Source organism: Poecilia reticulata, linkage group LG7 (assembly GCF_000633615.1).
Source record: "Poecilia reticulata strain Guanapo linkage group LG7, Guppy_female_1.0+MT, whole genome shotgun sequence".
NCBI lineage: Eukaryota > Metazoa > Chordata > Actinopteri > Cyprinodontiformes > Poeciliidae > Poecilia > Poecilia reticulata.
In genome coordinates, this window is record NC_024337.1 from 10,627,776 (window position 1) to 10,640,936 (window position 13,161).

General features: G+C 39.9%; 1 protein-coding gene across 1 annotated transcript; it reads right to left on the reverse strand.

Moving 5' to 3' along the window:
* Nucleotides 1–112: 112 nt before the first annotated feature.
* ca6 (carbonic anhydrase VI) lies at nt 113–5,874 on the reverse strand. Its single transcript, XM_008413327.1, has 10 exons — nt 5,734–5,874; nt 5,005–5,184; nt 4,507–4,655; nt 4,272–4,367; nt 2,903–2,969; nt 2,661–2,818; nt 2,425–2,551; nt 2,217–2,300; nt 2,094–2,132; nt 113–1,114 (listed from the first exon to the last, which is right to left on the reverse strand). Exons 1-10 carry the CDS (start codon nt 5,819–5,821, stop codon nt 483–485), a joined length of 1,620 nt encoding a protein of 539 aa, XP_008411549.1. The 5' UTR covers nt 5,822–5,874; the 3' UTR covers nt 113–482.
* Between the last annotated feature and the right edge of the window lie 7,287 nt (nt 5,875–13,161).

Consider the following 13,161-nt stretch of genomic DNA (forward strand, 5'->3'; position numbering starts at 1 on the left):
TGCAGAGTGGTAAGCTCGTTTTAAAGCCCAGCAGAGGAGGGTTTTCAGGAGTACGGTGGTATATTTCAAAGTTAGGACCTTTCCACGGGAAACAAATGGGAATACACCTCAGTTTTGCAGCTTGTAAAAATAATTTATTGCATTATTGGGATTACAACAACCATATTTCAAGGATATACACTTTTTACTATTCCTCACATTCACGCTTACTGCCAGGGGGATTGAGGGCACACAACCCCCCACATGCACTCTGCATTCCTCCACAGATGATTTCCACAACCCCAGGCTATATTGAAGCCTCACATTCGAGTTGTTTATGGTTTGCAAATATTTCTCTTTATAACAAAAGTACGTTTTAATGCTCATGCATGCGTATGATGTTTAAATGACCTCCAAATGCCAGTTAATTCCCCTCAAATTCACACGGAGGGCGTCAAATTTGAAATATTTCACTCGGAAGTTAATGAAAACGTGCAGCCACATCAGGAACACCTGTACTGGTTGTCCAGCTGCACGCCGCCGTACATCTTGAACCTGCTGCTCCCCCAGCTCAACACGTTCCCCACCACGGTGCTGTTCCTCTCGCACAAAACCTGGTCTCGGATCTCCGCGGTGGTCAGCACGTAGTCCCACACGTTCACGTCCGTCATCTTGCCCACGAAGGCGTCCGAGTCGGAGATCCCCAGGACCCCGTCCTGGTCTTTGCCCAACACGAACGCGCCGGCGAGGTTGATTCTGTGGCTGCTCTGCAGGTGCCTCTGCTCCCCCACCTTGCCGTTGATCCACAGGTCCACCCCGCCCGAGTGGGACGACCAGGTGACGCAGTAGTTGGTCCAGTCCTGGGTGCTGAAGCCGTGCGGCATGTTGACAAAGTCGTCGCCGATCCAGAGGCCCACCTCCCTCGCATTCGCGTCCTCGCTGATGGAGACCATCAGCTCGTTGTCGTGGATGCCGCTGGAGTAGGAGAGGACGGTGTGGACCCCCGGGGCCCGGAGGAGAACGTGCATGCAGACGGTGAAGGCGTCCAGATCCATGCGGCCGAGGGGAGCCAGAGCGTAGCTGACGGAGTTTCTGTCTTCAAAGTTGAGCACCAGAGGGAAGAGTTCCCCTTGCTCTGGAGAAGAAATCAAACAACAGACATCTTTAAAGCGTGGCGTGGTTTTAAAGCTACTGGTGAGGTACTTTGGATTCTCTTTAGGCAAAGAGTCGGGTTTTCTGTTTGTTTTGCTATGAAATGTTGCACTCAAGATAAAATACCTGCCTCTACCGACATCACATACGGCAAATGTGACCACCTATTTTTTAATTTTTTTTTTTTGTGTGGTCATTTTAATGAGCTTTTTTCTTAGTTTTTGTTCTCAAAAACCTTTAGCTTGTCTGAAAATAAAAGCTCTTTGGTTAATTTTTTTTTTCATTTACATGCTTTTATTTTTGTCTAAATAAAATTCCTCACATTTGAGCCATATGACGTATTTAAGGAAAACGCATCAGCAATAAAACGCACGACAGCAGCTTGCAAAGAGGACAATGTCAGACTGTTACGACCAGAGCTCAATATTAAAGATCCTCAACGATCAAAGTAAGCTTTAAGCTTAACGTTTTTAAAAACTAATACACATATCTTCTTTGATGCAATCGATTAAGATGGTTTTTAAGTCACGAGCAACAACGATGTTTTCTTGCAGAACCACTTCATCGTATTACTTCTGCTTTAGCTGATCACGAGACAAACTGAAACTCGCCACCTTTTTTTTTATACTTATTAAATATACTTATTAAGGCATATAATAAATCAGCATTTCCGATCTGGCACTCGTCAGATGTTCCTGGTCAACATTGAGCTCAGTTCAACCCAATATCTCCACAATCCATCAAAATGTTGTTTTTTTTCTACCCAGATAATCAGATTGAATCTTGAGCCTCAAGAGTCGTGTGGTGCCATCAACCAAACCACACATAAAGCAGAAATGGCGGGTGTTTGTGTGTGTGTGTGTGTGTGTGGGTGTTATTTTTAAATATTGGCATGTCAGACTTTGATTTTAAAGGCCGAACTATGATATTTAGCTGTGTGTTTATTGTGCAAAAAACTGTACCATATTTGGAAGGCCTTGAGCTCGGGCGTCCTCCTATTCCTGGAGAGGAATAAATAAAAACGGTTACAAAGGTCAAGAGGAGATTTTACATTTACTGCGCTCAGATCCAACAGTTTCAAGCACCTGAATACATATTCTTTCCAAGAGAAGTTATCAGGCCCTCGATCTTCAAGAGCTTAGATTCGATTTCGTCTTGCTGACAAAATGCTGCAGAGGCAAAAAGACCAAAGATGACTGAAAATGAAAGAGAGAGAGAGAGAAAGAAAGAAAAACTAGCTCTGCAGATTCACTCGGTTTCTGAGGAATCCGCGATTGACGCGTCATCACGCACTTCCTTTCCCAAGGCGTGGCATGAAGGAAGACTCCACAACGCGGTCGTTGAGCGGCTGAGCGATGCGGTAATCGTTCCACAGAGTCTTGTTGTCTACGTCCATCAGAGTGCTCTCCAGCTTCCTGATCTGGGTGCAGTGCAAAGAGGGCAAGAGAAATGAAACCAGTAGGACCGCTTCTAGTTGGGGCTTGCTCTCTCCATGTGTTTACCCCCCTCACCCCCCCCTGGCGTCATACCTGGTTGTGTGACAGAGTGATGGGCGTGTCGAACACGGTCCAGATGATGCTCTCGAAGCAGGGGGGCGTGGTGAGGGAGCCCTCGTACCTGAAGAAGTGGCTGAGGTTCTCGGAGAGCATGGAGAGCACGTCGATGCTGGATATGTTCATGCTCTGACCTGATAGGGACGCAACGTCCAGTCACAGGAGCTCTGAGGAGGTCGAGCTACGAAGAGGAGTCTGCGCGTGCAGGGAGAACTCACCTGCATACTTGATTTTCTCCAGGTTGGATATGAAGTCGCTGTAATAGGTGTTCTCAAAATGACCATACTAGAAAAGAAGCACAAAGTCTTGGCTTACTTTACTCGTGTCAAAGGAAAACCTTCGTGTTACTCAAGTAGTTTTGCTTCGTAGAGTCACGCACTGTTACGACTTTACGCCTGGGTGCTTAAAAATCCCGCTTGGCGAGACTATAAGAGCAAAACAAATGTCTCTCACAAATATAGATCGTGTTTTCCCACATTAACGCTCTATACAGGTTAACAAAACAACTGTTCAAACGTGCTCAAGTCATGTTCTGAATTATAAAGAGATTGGGCTCCAAACCAGGCCATGGAAAACGGATAGTTGGAGGTTCTGATGTCACTTCCGGATCCAGGATTCAAGTGTAGAGATGGAGAACTCGATACATTATTTGAAGAGAGTGTCAAGCCTGTTGCAATAAACAACTGATCAATTAATCGCCTTTTAAATAAAAATGAGGTTGATCATTTTCATTCTGACTAGTAATATTTTGTGAAGGACTGGTTTTTATTTCAGTTACTATTATTATTGTTGTTGTTGTTGTTGTTGTTGTTGTTGTTGTTGTTGTTGCTGTTTGAAATATACACCAGTTCCAGGACTGTAGAGGTTGAAAGCAGTTAATATGTTACCTGACCTTAAATCTTAATCTAGTTTATCTGGTCCAGGAGGTTTAAATTTGATCAAATTCAAATCATAAAGGAAAATTGAATGTTGTTGTAACATGTTATTCAAGGTCTTTACTGTGTGAAACATGATAAGAAATTAACTTCCCTCTCAGATTCTTTGAAGAAAAGGGGGGAAAAATCCATCAAATGCAAATGTGGTAACAGCTTAAATGTCCATAAAAGTAGCATATAGCATCTCATGGAGGCATGTTTCGCCAAATTCAAATTAAATTTCCCCTCAAAGTAGCATCCCTTTTACTCTTAAATCAAATTGTCCAACAGAGACAGACAGACTGCTCTGTGCTGCTGTCAAAGTGGATGTCGGCTGAGGCGTTGCCGCAGCAACGACCTCAAAGGACGGGGGAGGAAGTGTCTCTGAGGTCAGACTTGTCGCAGGCTGCTGGATAAAACTCTCTTTCAAAGAGTCGGTCCTCAGCCAAATACTCAATAAAGCCACTATAGAAAAAAACAATCACCTTCAAAGACCACCGGATTACTATTTATATGGGGGTTTTTTTAGCACAAAGACGTCTTTGAAACTTCCTCCAAATGAACAAACGCTCATTTTTCTCCTCGAGATTTTTATTTTTTTATTTTTTCTGAGGCGAATAAGGTGCGGAACCGAGCAGATAAGCAGAGGAAGAAGTGTTTGCGACTCACGTACATCATAGACAAAGGCGAGCACTGCCAAGCCGTCCGACTTATCTTTGGCCTCAGAGAAGCTCTTGTACTTGTCAGAATTATAATGAACGACGTGGAGCTGCCGGGGGAAGGAGAAAACAAAGAACACATTAGGTTTGAACCGAAAAAAACAATCCTTTACGGATTTTTTTTTTCTTAAAAAAAAAAAAAACAGGAAAAAAATCCCCGTTTTACTGTTGCTTTCAACGCCCACCCACCTCCGCCATGTAGCGGCTGCCGTCTATGGTGTGCTCCGCCCCGCTCTCCTCCAGGTCCAGGCCGCCCCAGTGCAGGTGCATCTGGACAGCTGTGAACTGTCCCGGGAGACCCTTGGTGATCTTCATGGAGGGAGGCAGGTCGATTTGAACTGAAGCCAGCATAAAGATTTCATCACCGATCATGAATACTTTACAGTACAGCTGTTGAGTTTCAGACGTTTACAACCAGATGGCATGAAAACAAATGAGAAGGCAGACTTTCTACTGTGTCTAATTTGTATTGTTTTGTTTATTTTCCTGTTGGAACTATTTGTAATCTATATTTCTGTGACAAAGAAATATATATATATAAACATAGATAGATATATAGCCTATATATATATATATATATATAAAAGATGAAGTAGTGTTGACTGTTGATATGGATCATATGGCTCACTATCGGGGACAATAATGAACCTAAACATTTATGTCATTTCTGCTCTTTATCACTCGTACCTGTGTGCCCGTTGTTGATCATGCGGAAATTTCCCTTCTGAGCGTCATACCCGGTCAGCTCCAGCTGCAGCATGTTTTGGTTGAACCTGACGTTGCGCCGCTGGATGTCAATCGGCGACTGCTTCTTGCCTCCACATGCTGGGTATTTGGTTGCCCAGTGCATCTGATCCAAGGCTCCCTCTGTGTTGAAAACACAGAGGGACATTTATCCACTTTCAGAAAAAAAAAGGTACACACCAGTGCCAATACCACGACTTCAAATATTAGCATCGATCATTATGTTTGTGTTTTGACTGTTTGTAGAAGGATAAAAAAAAGAAAGAGCGCACAGAACTTGTTCAACCGGATGTTGCCGGTACGGATATTGGATATCACCACAGAAATGTTAACAGTAGCTGCTCTATCCAACTACCAGTATAATTTGTTCCGATGGATGTGTCCTAACAAGCTGCCACAGCCGTCGTTTTCCAAAATGTTCTTGGCAGATGTAACGCGCATTGCAAGAATCCAGGATTCACGTAAAAATCGTAATAAACTGACTTGATTTACAAAAAATAAAAATAAAAACATCAACTACAAAAGTTTTTTTTTTCACCGTTTCTGTGCCCTACTTAAAGTCTAATCCGCGCAGCGCTACTTTACGCACGTTTTACGCACCAGGACAGTCGGCTTCAATCACGTGAAACAAGACTTTAATAGTTATATTCAAAAAGCGGAAAGGAAGCCCACCTTTATATGTCCAGTGTATATCACTATGGGCTCCGGCATTAACCAGGCACACAAGAGCGGCGGAGATAAACGCGGAGAGGATCTCCATCACTGCGCCCCGGATCCGTCACGCAGAACACTGACACCCCGCAGAGGGCTGCTCTCTGCATTTAACCCACATGTGGTGAGGGGAGGTGTTGCGCTGTGCTGAAACCGCCCAGGGCGCTTCTCAGCAATGCCAAAGTGACTGGAGAAGGCAGCAATCTGACATAGTCCGACTCTGAAATGTGTTCCTAATTTAGTTCGGGCTTGGATTGAATTATTAGTGGGAAAGAAAATGAAGTGGCTGTTTAAGTCAGAACATTTGCAATTTGTGCAAAGGACAAATTTGATCTCATTAGTTTTTTTTTTCTTTTCTTTTCTTTTTTTTTAAAGAATCATATATTAGATGAACATATCTTTACATTTATTACCCTTTCTCTACTGGAAGAGTCTCTTTTGTATCCTCTCCAGTTGTTTACAGCTATGAAAAGGTGCTCAGACTAGCAGAAGTATGCGACATTTGTATCAGACTTCAAAGGAAGCTGAACAAGCGGAGTCATGTCAATGTCACTGTGTTGGTGCAGATCTCAGAACATTCTGAGAAAAAAAGAAAAAGAGGACAGATCCGGGTTGATAAAGCCATTCCATTATCACGTGATCTGATTAAGTAAGTAACACTAAATTATACAGAGCATCACCTTGCGCATCAGTTGCAACATGTCCGACCCGCTGTTAACCTGATTTTCTTCTCGGTGAGTGTGTAGAGTGTGTGAATGCACGGTTTGCCCTGGCAGCCCTCGGATGTTGTAACAGGGATAAATGAATCATCAATTTTACAGGATTGCTCAACAATATATTTTTCGTTCATTCCCAGGCACTTTTTTTTTTTCCTCACTTGGAGACTAACCAAAAGGTGAGCGTGTGTTTGACAAATGCTTTTCAACTGCTGCATGTTCAAAGATAACACTCGGTTGTTTCGTTCCTTATCGTTCCTCCATTTTATTGTTCCCAGTATCTTGGTTTGCTCCACCTAAGTAAGGATTCTCTTGCAAAAGAGATTTTTAATCTCAACGGAATTTTCCTGGTGAAGTAAAAGTGAAATAAAGCCACGTAATTAATCTCATATGAATCACTCCATTTTCTTCAGCCAACATTTCCTTTTCAGTTTGGTCCACAGTCCTCTCTTGTTGAGAGGCCATTGCTCCACGTCTCTGGCCGGAAACTCCTTTACAGTGTCAGGTTATGTAGATGAAACCTCCTCAAAGTGTATCCTTTTCTCTTTAGGTTGTGACCTCTTCCTCCTGTCCAGTCTCCGGCTGCCTGGACGACAACTTGAGTATCCAAATGATGTTTTGTTTTCAGGCCCAGGGTGTCTGACTCAGAATATCCAAACAACGGTTCTTTAGTCTCGGAGAGTCCAGTTTATATCTTGATTCTTTACTCTGAGTCTCCCACCAACACCTTTTCAATCGCTGTCTGTCTGCTTAGTTAGTTTCTGTTGAGACCTCAGTTTTATCGTTCTCTTCACAACTTTTACAGCTCAGTTAGACCCACCTGCCTTGTCTCCTTTCCCATAATCACCGCTCTCATTAGAGCTTCAGGAAGTCCTTGTCAGCTCACAACAACAAACGCAGGTTCACTACCTGTTGGACAGCTTTTGTTCCCACCACTGTTTAAATTTATTCACCCTCTGGTGTTGCTGCCTGTTTTTGAATTGTATGAAGTTTTGGATGTGGAGTTTTATTTAATATCTTTATACCAGCCTGGGAATTGTATTTAAAGCTGCGCTTGGTTCACTTTGAACACAAAAAATAGAGAAAATATTGAGTAGATATTCAAAAACATAAGATAAAAACATTTAAAAAATGAATATATTCTAATATGAAGCTGGAAGCTGGGTGTGAGAACTTTTTAGCAGTGATGCCTTTGGTCCACTGTATTTGGTTTCAGCACTACCAGTCCCCTGGTAATGGGTTTTTCCAAAGGAAACTTGTACATTGAACACAAAATTGCCACAGACAAAACCTGTGAGCCAAACTAAGCTCCCATTTTGCAGGGTGTTATTGTTGTTTCATGCTGCTTTGATGGGTTTTATTAGCAAGTAAATCTACCGAATGACATAGTGGGAACCTGAAATATGAACTTCTGATGGTACAACTTAATACTTCTTGAAGATCACTAGAGAAAAAAAACATACTTTGCTTAGTCTGGTGACACAAACACAACATTTTAAATAATAATTTAAAAAAACATTCTGTCTGCAGAGCCTTGCTGGGCTCTTATTACTTTGATGCTGTAGCTTCTTTCCATGAGCTTTGTCATGCAAGATTGTTACCTAAAGCCATCCTGGCACAGCTGATGCACTTGAATGAATGCGTGCAATTAACTGGAGGAGCAGTAAAGCTTTTGTCACACAGACTAGATAAATAAGGAACCTAATCCACTGCAGGGTAACATACCCTGAGTTTGCTTTGTGTCAGCTCAGAGTCTGCCTCAGTGAAGTGAGGAAGAGCGAGGGCCTTCTTTACTTCACCCTTATTATGTTTTACATTTTTCTTGACTCTGTCGTTATGGTTATAGGCGCTGTCATGGTGAAAAGTACTTTTCTATGACTCTCGGTGAGTTTTGGAAAAACCGTTATCTGCTCCTTCTATAAAGTTTAAAGCGAGAAAGTAGCGACTTAAAGCCGCTGATCAAATGTGAGTTTACACGATGTCAAAAGAAGGGAGGAGACGAGTCATGACCTTCAAGGAGCAATTCTTGCTGGAGCAAGTCTACGAAGATTTAAAAGGCCATTTACAAACTGGTAAACATTTGAAGCAGCAACCGATCTTCACTTTAATGTCAGACCGTGCAACCTTTACAAAAATGGCAGAAACAGTCAAAATAATCTCTATGTATCAGACAACAGGATACGGTTTTTGTTATCTGTGTGTCTTCTTGGACAGTATTGCAAAAGCAACCAAACCTTTCAAAAAAAACAAAACAAAAAGAAAATTCAAGACTTCTGCAACAGTCTTCTTTGGACAGATAAGACGAAGATGTTGCCATGTCTTAATGCACCGCATCATGTTTGCAACCAAAAACACTAGAGCAATGATGGGAGGGTGATGATACAGGCTTGTTTTGCAGTCACATGACCTCCCAGCCTTGCAGTTAGTAAATAGTCCATCAACTCCTCTTGGTACCAAAGCATTGTAGAGTCATAAGGCTGCAGCTGAAGGTTTATCCAACCTGAGTACTGCAGCAGGACGATGAGCCCAAACAACAAATCTACTGCAGAACGGCAGAAAAAACTTAAGTTGACCCCAACATGACTGGAGTGCTGCAAACCTTAACATAAAAATGAAAAAAAAAAAAGGATTAGATATGAATATATATACAAAAATATAATAATATAATGATTACAGTACTTCATGTTATTGTTGCTCCAGTTGGTTTTACATCTTCCTTCATGGGGTTTACACGCCGTTATCGACACACTTTCCCATCACCGTAAATATCGTCTCACAACAAAAAAGTCTGTCTGCAAAGAACTCGATTGATTTATTAAATGTTTTAAATGTTTTTACGGTCCAGAAAAAACAAACATTGTTGGATGATTTGTGGAATACTTGTAAATGAATTGTTTTTGAAAAGCCGCAACCCTCTCCAACACATAAATTATTGCTCTTAGACAAAAAAAAAAAAGATGCAAAACAAGCAAGAAGCAAATCCATTGTTGAAGGAATCTTGCTATATTTTTTCTTTAAAGTTGCCTGATGTCAGTACAAAAGCTTAGACAAAAGCTGTGGTGCAAATTCATCAACAGTAAGCAAGATGCAAAGACTTTAAAAAAATGTGTTAAATCATCCAATCGATAAATTGGATTAAAAACATTCCTTTCTCAAGTGCTATCTGTAGTTCATTAGCAGCAGTTGCTTTAATACTGAGTTAAAAACAACTAAAAACTAAACTATGTTAGCCGGAATAAGGGAACCAGTATACCAGATCATTATGGGCAAAGGAGACATGAAAGACTGTCCTATGCACAAAGAGTGAGATCATTAAGAAGCCACAGACATGATGCCCCTCAGTGTCTAACTAAACAAGAACCCTGGCTGTCATCTTCCCCAGTAAATTACCAGGTTCATCCCCACCATGACCACAATGATGGTTTTTAACATCTTGAGGACGTTATCGGGATCACGGTAAGAAGCCAGGACCAAACTGGTCATTTAAAGCCAACATGTTTCAGCAAAGAAGAGATGCACACACACAAAACACAAGCTTAGTTTTCTTGTCAGACGGTTTTATTTATCTCAAGCAATAAAAAAAAAAAGAAATATCCTGGAATGGAGAATGAGCTCCTTACCAAGACATAGAAGTTACAGTGAGTGATCTGTCCTGTAGGTTTTAAAGAAATTGTCCTGAAAACTATCCAATCGTTTCATTTTCAACCAGTTCTTGTTCTAATCTCACCTTTTTTTGTTGTTTTTGCAAGATCAGAGTTGTTAGACTACTGCACTGTAATTTTCCACAACGACTGAACACATCTGGCCTTGTCCTCGTTTGGTACACCCATGTCGTAAAAATATTTTCTTTCCTGCTTAGGGTGCAGATTTGTCAGTATGAATTTCTTTCTTTCAGGATAACAGTTCTAAAGTCAACTTATCAGTTTAATGAAGTGTAAAAACCTGATGCGATCCCAGGTGAAAAAAAAGTATACTTTAGTATATTTCAAACATGCTGAAATTTGTGAAAGTACACTTTAAGTATACTAAGTATTAAGTGTATTACCTATAAGTATATCTGAAGTATACTAAAAATATACTTGTACCAATTTCGAAATTAGAACTTTAAACACACTTAAGCATAATTGTACCAAAATACACTTTTAATATATTAAATAAAAGTATACTTTAAGTGAACAAAATATATATTTTCCCAAGTGTAAATATACACTTTCTCAAGTATATTTAAAATATATTTTGTGTTAAACATATATGCTGAAACTAGAATTTTTAAAAAATTCATTTAATACTACTTTAGATTATTAATTTCAGTATGTTTTAAATTACATCTCAGTGAATTTTAGGCTAATAAAGTATGCCTTTTTAAAATGTTCTTTATTTAACCGGGTGAACCCCGTTGAGATCCAGATCTCATTTTCAAGATGGACCTGGGCAGAAGTCTGCATCACACAGCAACCTGATTACAAAATAAAACTAATCGCAGAAGTATGTAGGCATACTTTTTAAGCACCTAAAAAGTATTAATTTTTAACTGCCTTAATAATCTTTTACTATTTATTAAAATTGCATACAATAAAAAAAATGATAATCATGATGTAATTTTAAAGAAAGTACCCAATCCACCTTATGATCAACGATATTAGCTCCAGTTCACAAACCAGATGGTGGCGGTATTGCACACTTTCATTTATTTAAAAAACGCCACAAGGAGAAGAAAAAACTTACGCAGGAAAGATAACAGACGCTGTTCAAATTCGCCATTTTTACTCGCATAATATTGCCTTCAAAGTACTGAGGGCCTTGACAATATAGCTACTAATGGACCTTACCAAACTCCGCCCAGAAACGCCCCTCGAAAGTCTCACTTGACTTCATGTCTCAAATTAACAGCTTGGCTCCAATGTCTAAACATGGCATTTTTCGTTCTCTGCAGAGTATTTCTGAGTTGATTAGTGTAGCATTTCTGCCGGATTTTCACAAAATATCAGCCACGACAATAGACAAGGGAAACAACAAGTTCATGTCATCTTTTTTGGACGACATCAAGGTGTTTGAGCCACGCGATGCCTCCAACATTGTGTGCGTCACAGCAAAATGCTACCGGTCGATGAGAAAAACAGCAGATCCTCAGACCCTCAGCATAAATATAGCTGTGGACAAGATCACTGATGCCTATTGTTCTTGCAAAGCTGGGTAAGTCGGGTATTCATGGTTTTGAGGGTTTGAATATGCCTAGGACTTATACACGGTACTCGGTGCTAGCGTGGCTAACACGATTACAGTTTAGTAAAAGTTAGCGTGGCTAACACGATTACAGTTTAGAAAAAAGCATTTTCAGGTGAAATAAAATCTTTARTGTATGTCAGATACGGTACACATTGCATATTGATCTGTTCAGCTAACGTAAGGCTGTAACAGACAGGCTTCAGGATGKAGRAGTTGTATCGGTACTGCCATTATGCTGTACTTGGCTAAAAGGTTTTCATAATGGATGTGTTTATTATTGACTTCATTTTTTTCATTCGCTAAACACAAAGAAAGCAAAGCAATAATATTTACGCCAGCAGACACTCCTTTGTTCTTATTGACCATACGACTGTTGAGCTGCAAATGCGGTCGTGCACAAGCTTTAATCCAAGCATGGCATTCCGTTTCAGATTTTGGAAATCTGAATTTTAGTTCCACAAACACGATCAGGATACCTGACATCGCCTGTACAGATACCCCACTGACGGAGAACCAATTTTTTTCGAGTCCTGAGTACTTTATTAGCAATAGCAGTAAATGAAAAATAAAAATTAAGTGTAATTTAAATATATTACTAATATATTTGTAGTATATTAAAAATATATTAAAAGTATATTTTTAATATACTTTTATGATAGAATTAGTACACTGAATATGGAATATTTCTGGAATATTTCTCTTGAATACTACATAAAAGAAAGTATACTTAAAGTATACGAAATACAACTTTAAGTTGTTCCAAAAAAGTATGTTGAGTATACGAAAGTATACTAAAAGTTGTAATTTAATACTATTTAAATACTACTAAAGTATATTAAGCACAAAAAAAGTTGTTCCAAAATAGTACCGTTTAAGTACATCAATCAAAGTATACTAAAGTATGTTAAAATTTAGTATACTAAAGCATACTTTTTTTTACTTGGGATGGCTCTAAATGCAACGGCTAAAATCCATCGTATTTAATCTACGGTAGTTTGTGCCATCTTTCCTGGGCTTTAGACAAATGGCATCCAGACTTAACAGAAACCCAGCGTAATCTTTGATTTAACCATGAGTATAAAATGCAATGATGACAAAACATGTTAAATTCACTTGTAGTTTCCTTTATAGAGACATACGCAGCAGTAATATGCAGTCCATTGCAAGACACGACTTAAAAATCCTTCCCATTGTAAATAGAACTCTACTGTTCTATTTACAAAGAAAAATAGCCAAATATTTCTCTCCAGATGAGCAAAGCTTGTAGAGACAAACTCAAAATGACTCACAACTGAGTGATTTTCATTTGTAAAACAATTTGGAAGCCATAAATACTTCTTCCCCCTTTAGTCATGCACTACTTGTGTTGTGTGGTCACATAAAATCTGAATAAAGTACAATTAAAGCTGTTTACAGGGAACATAAACACCAACACATTTTTAATAGC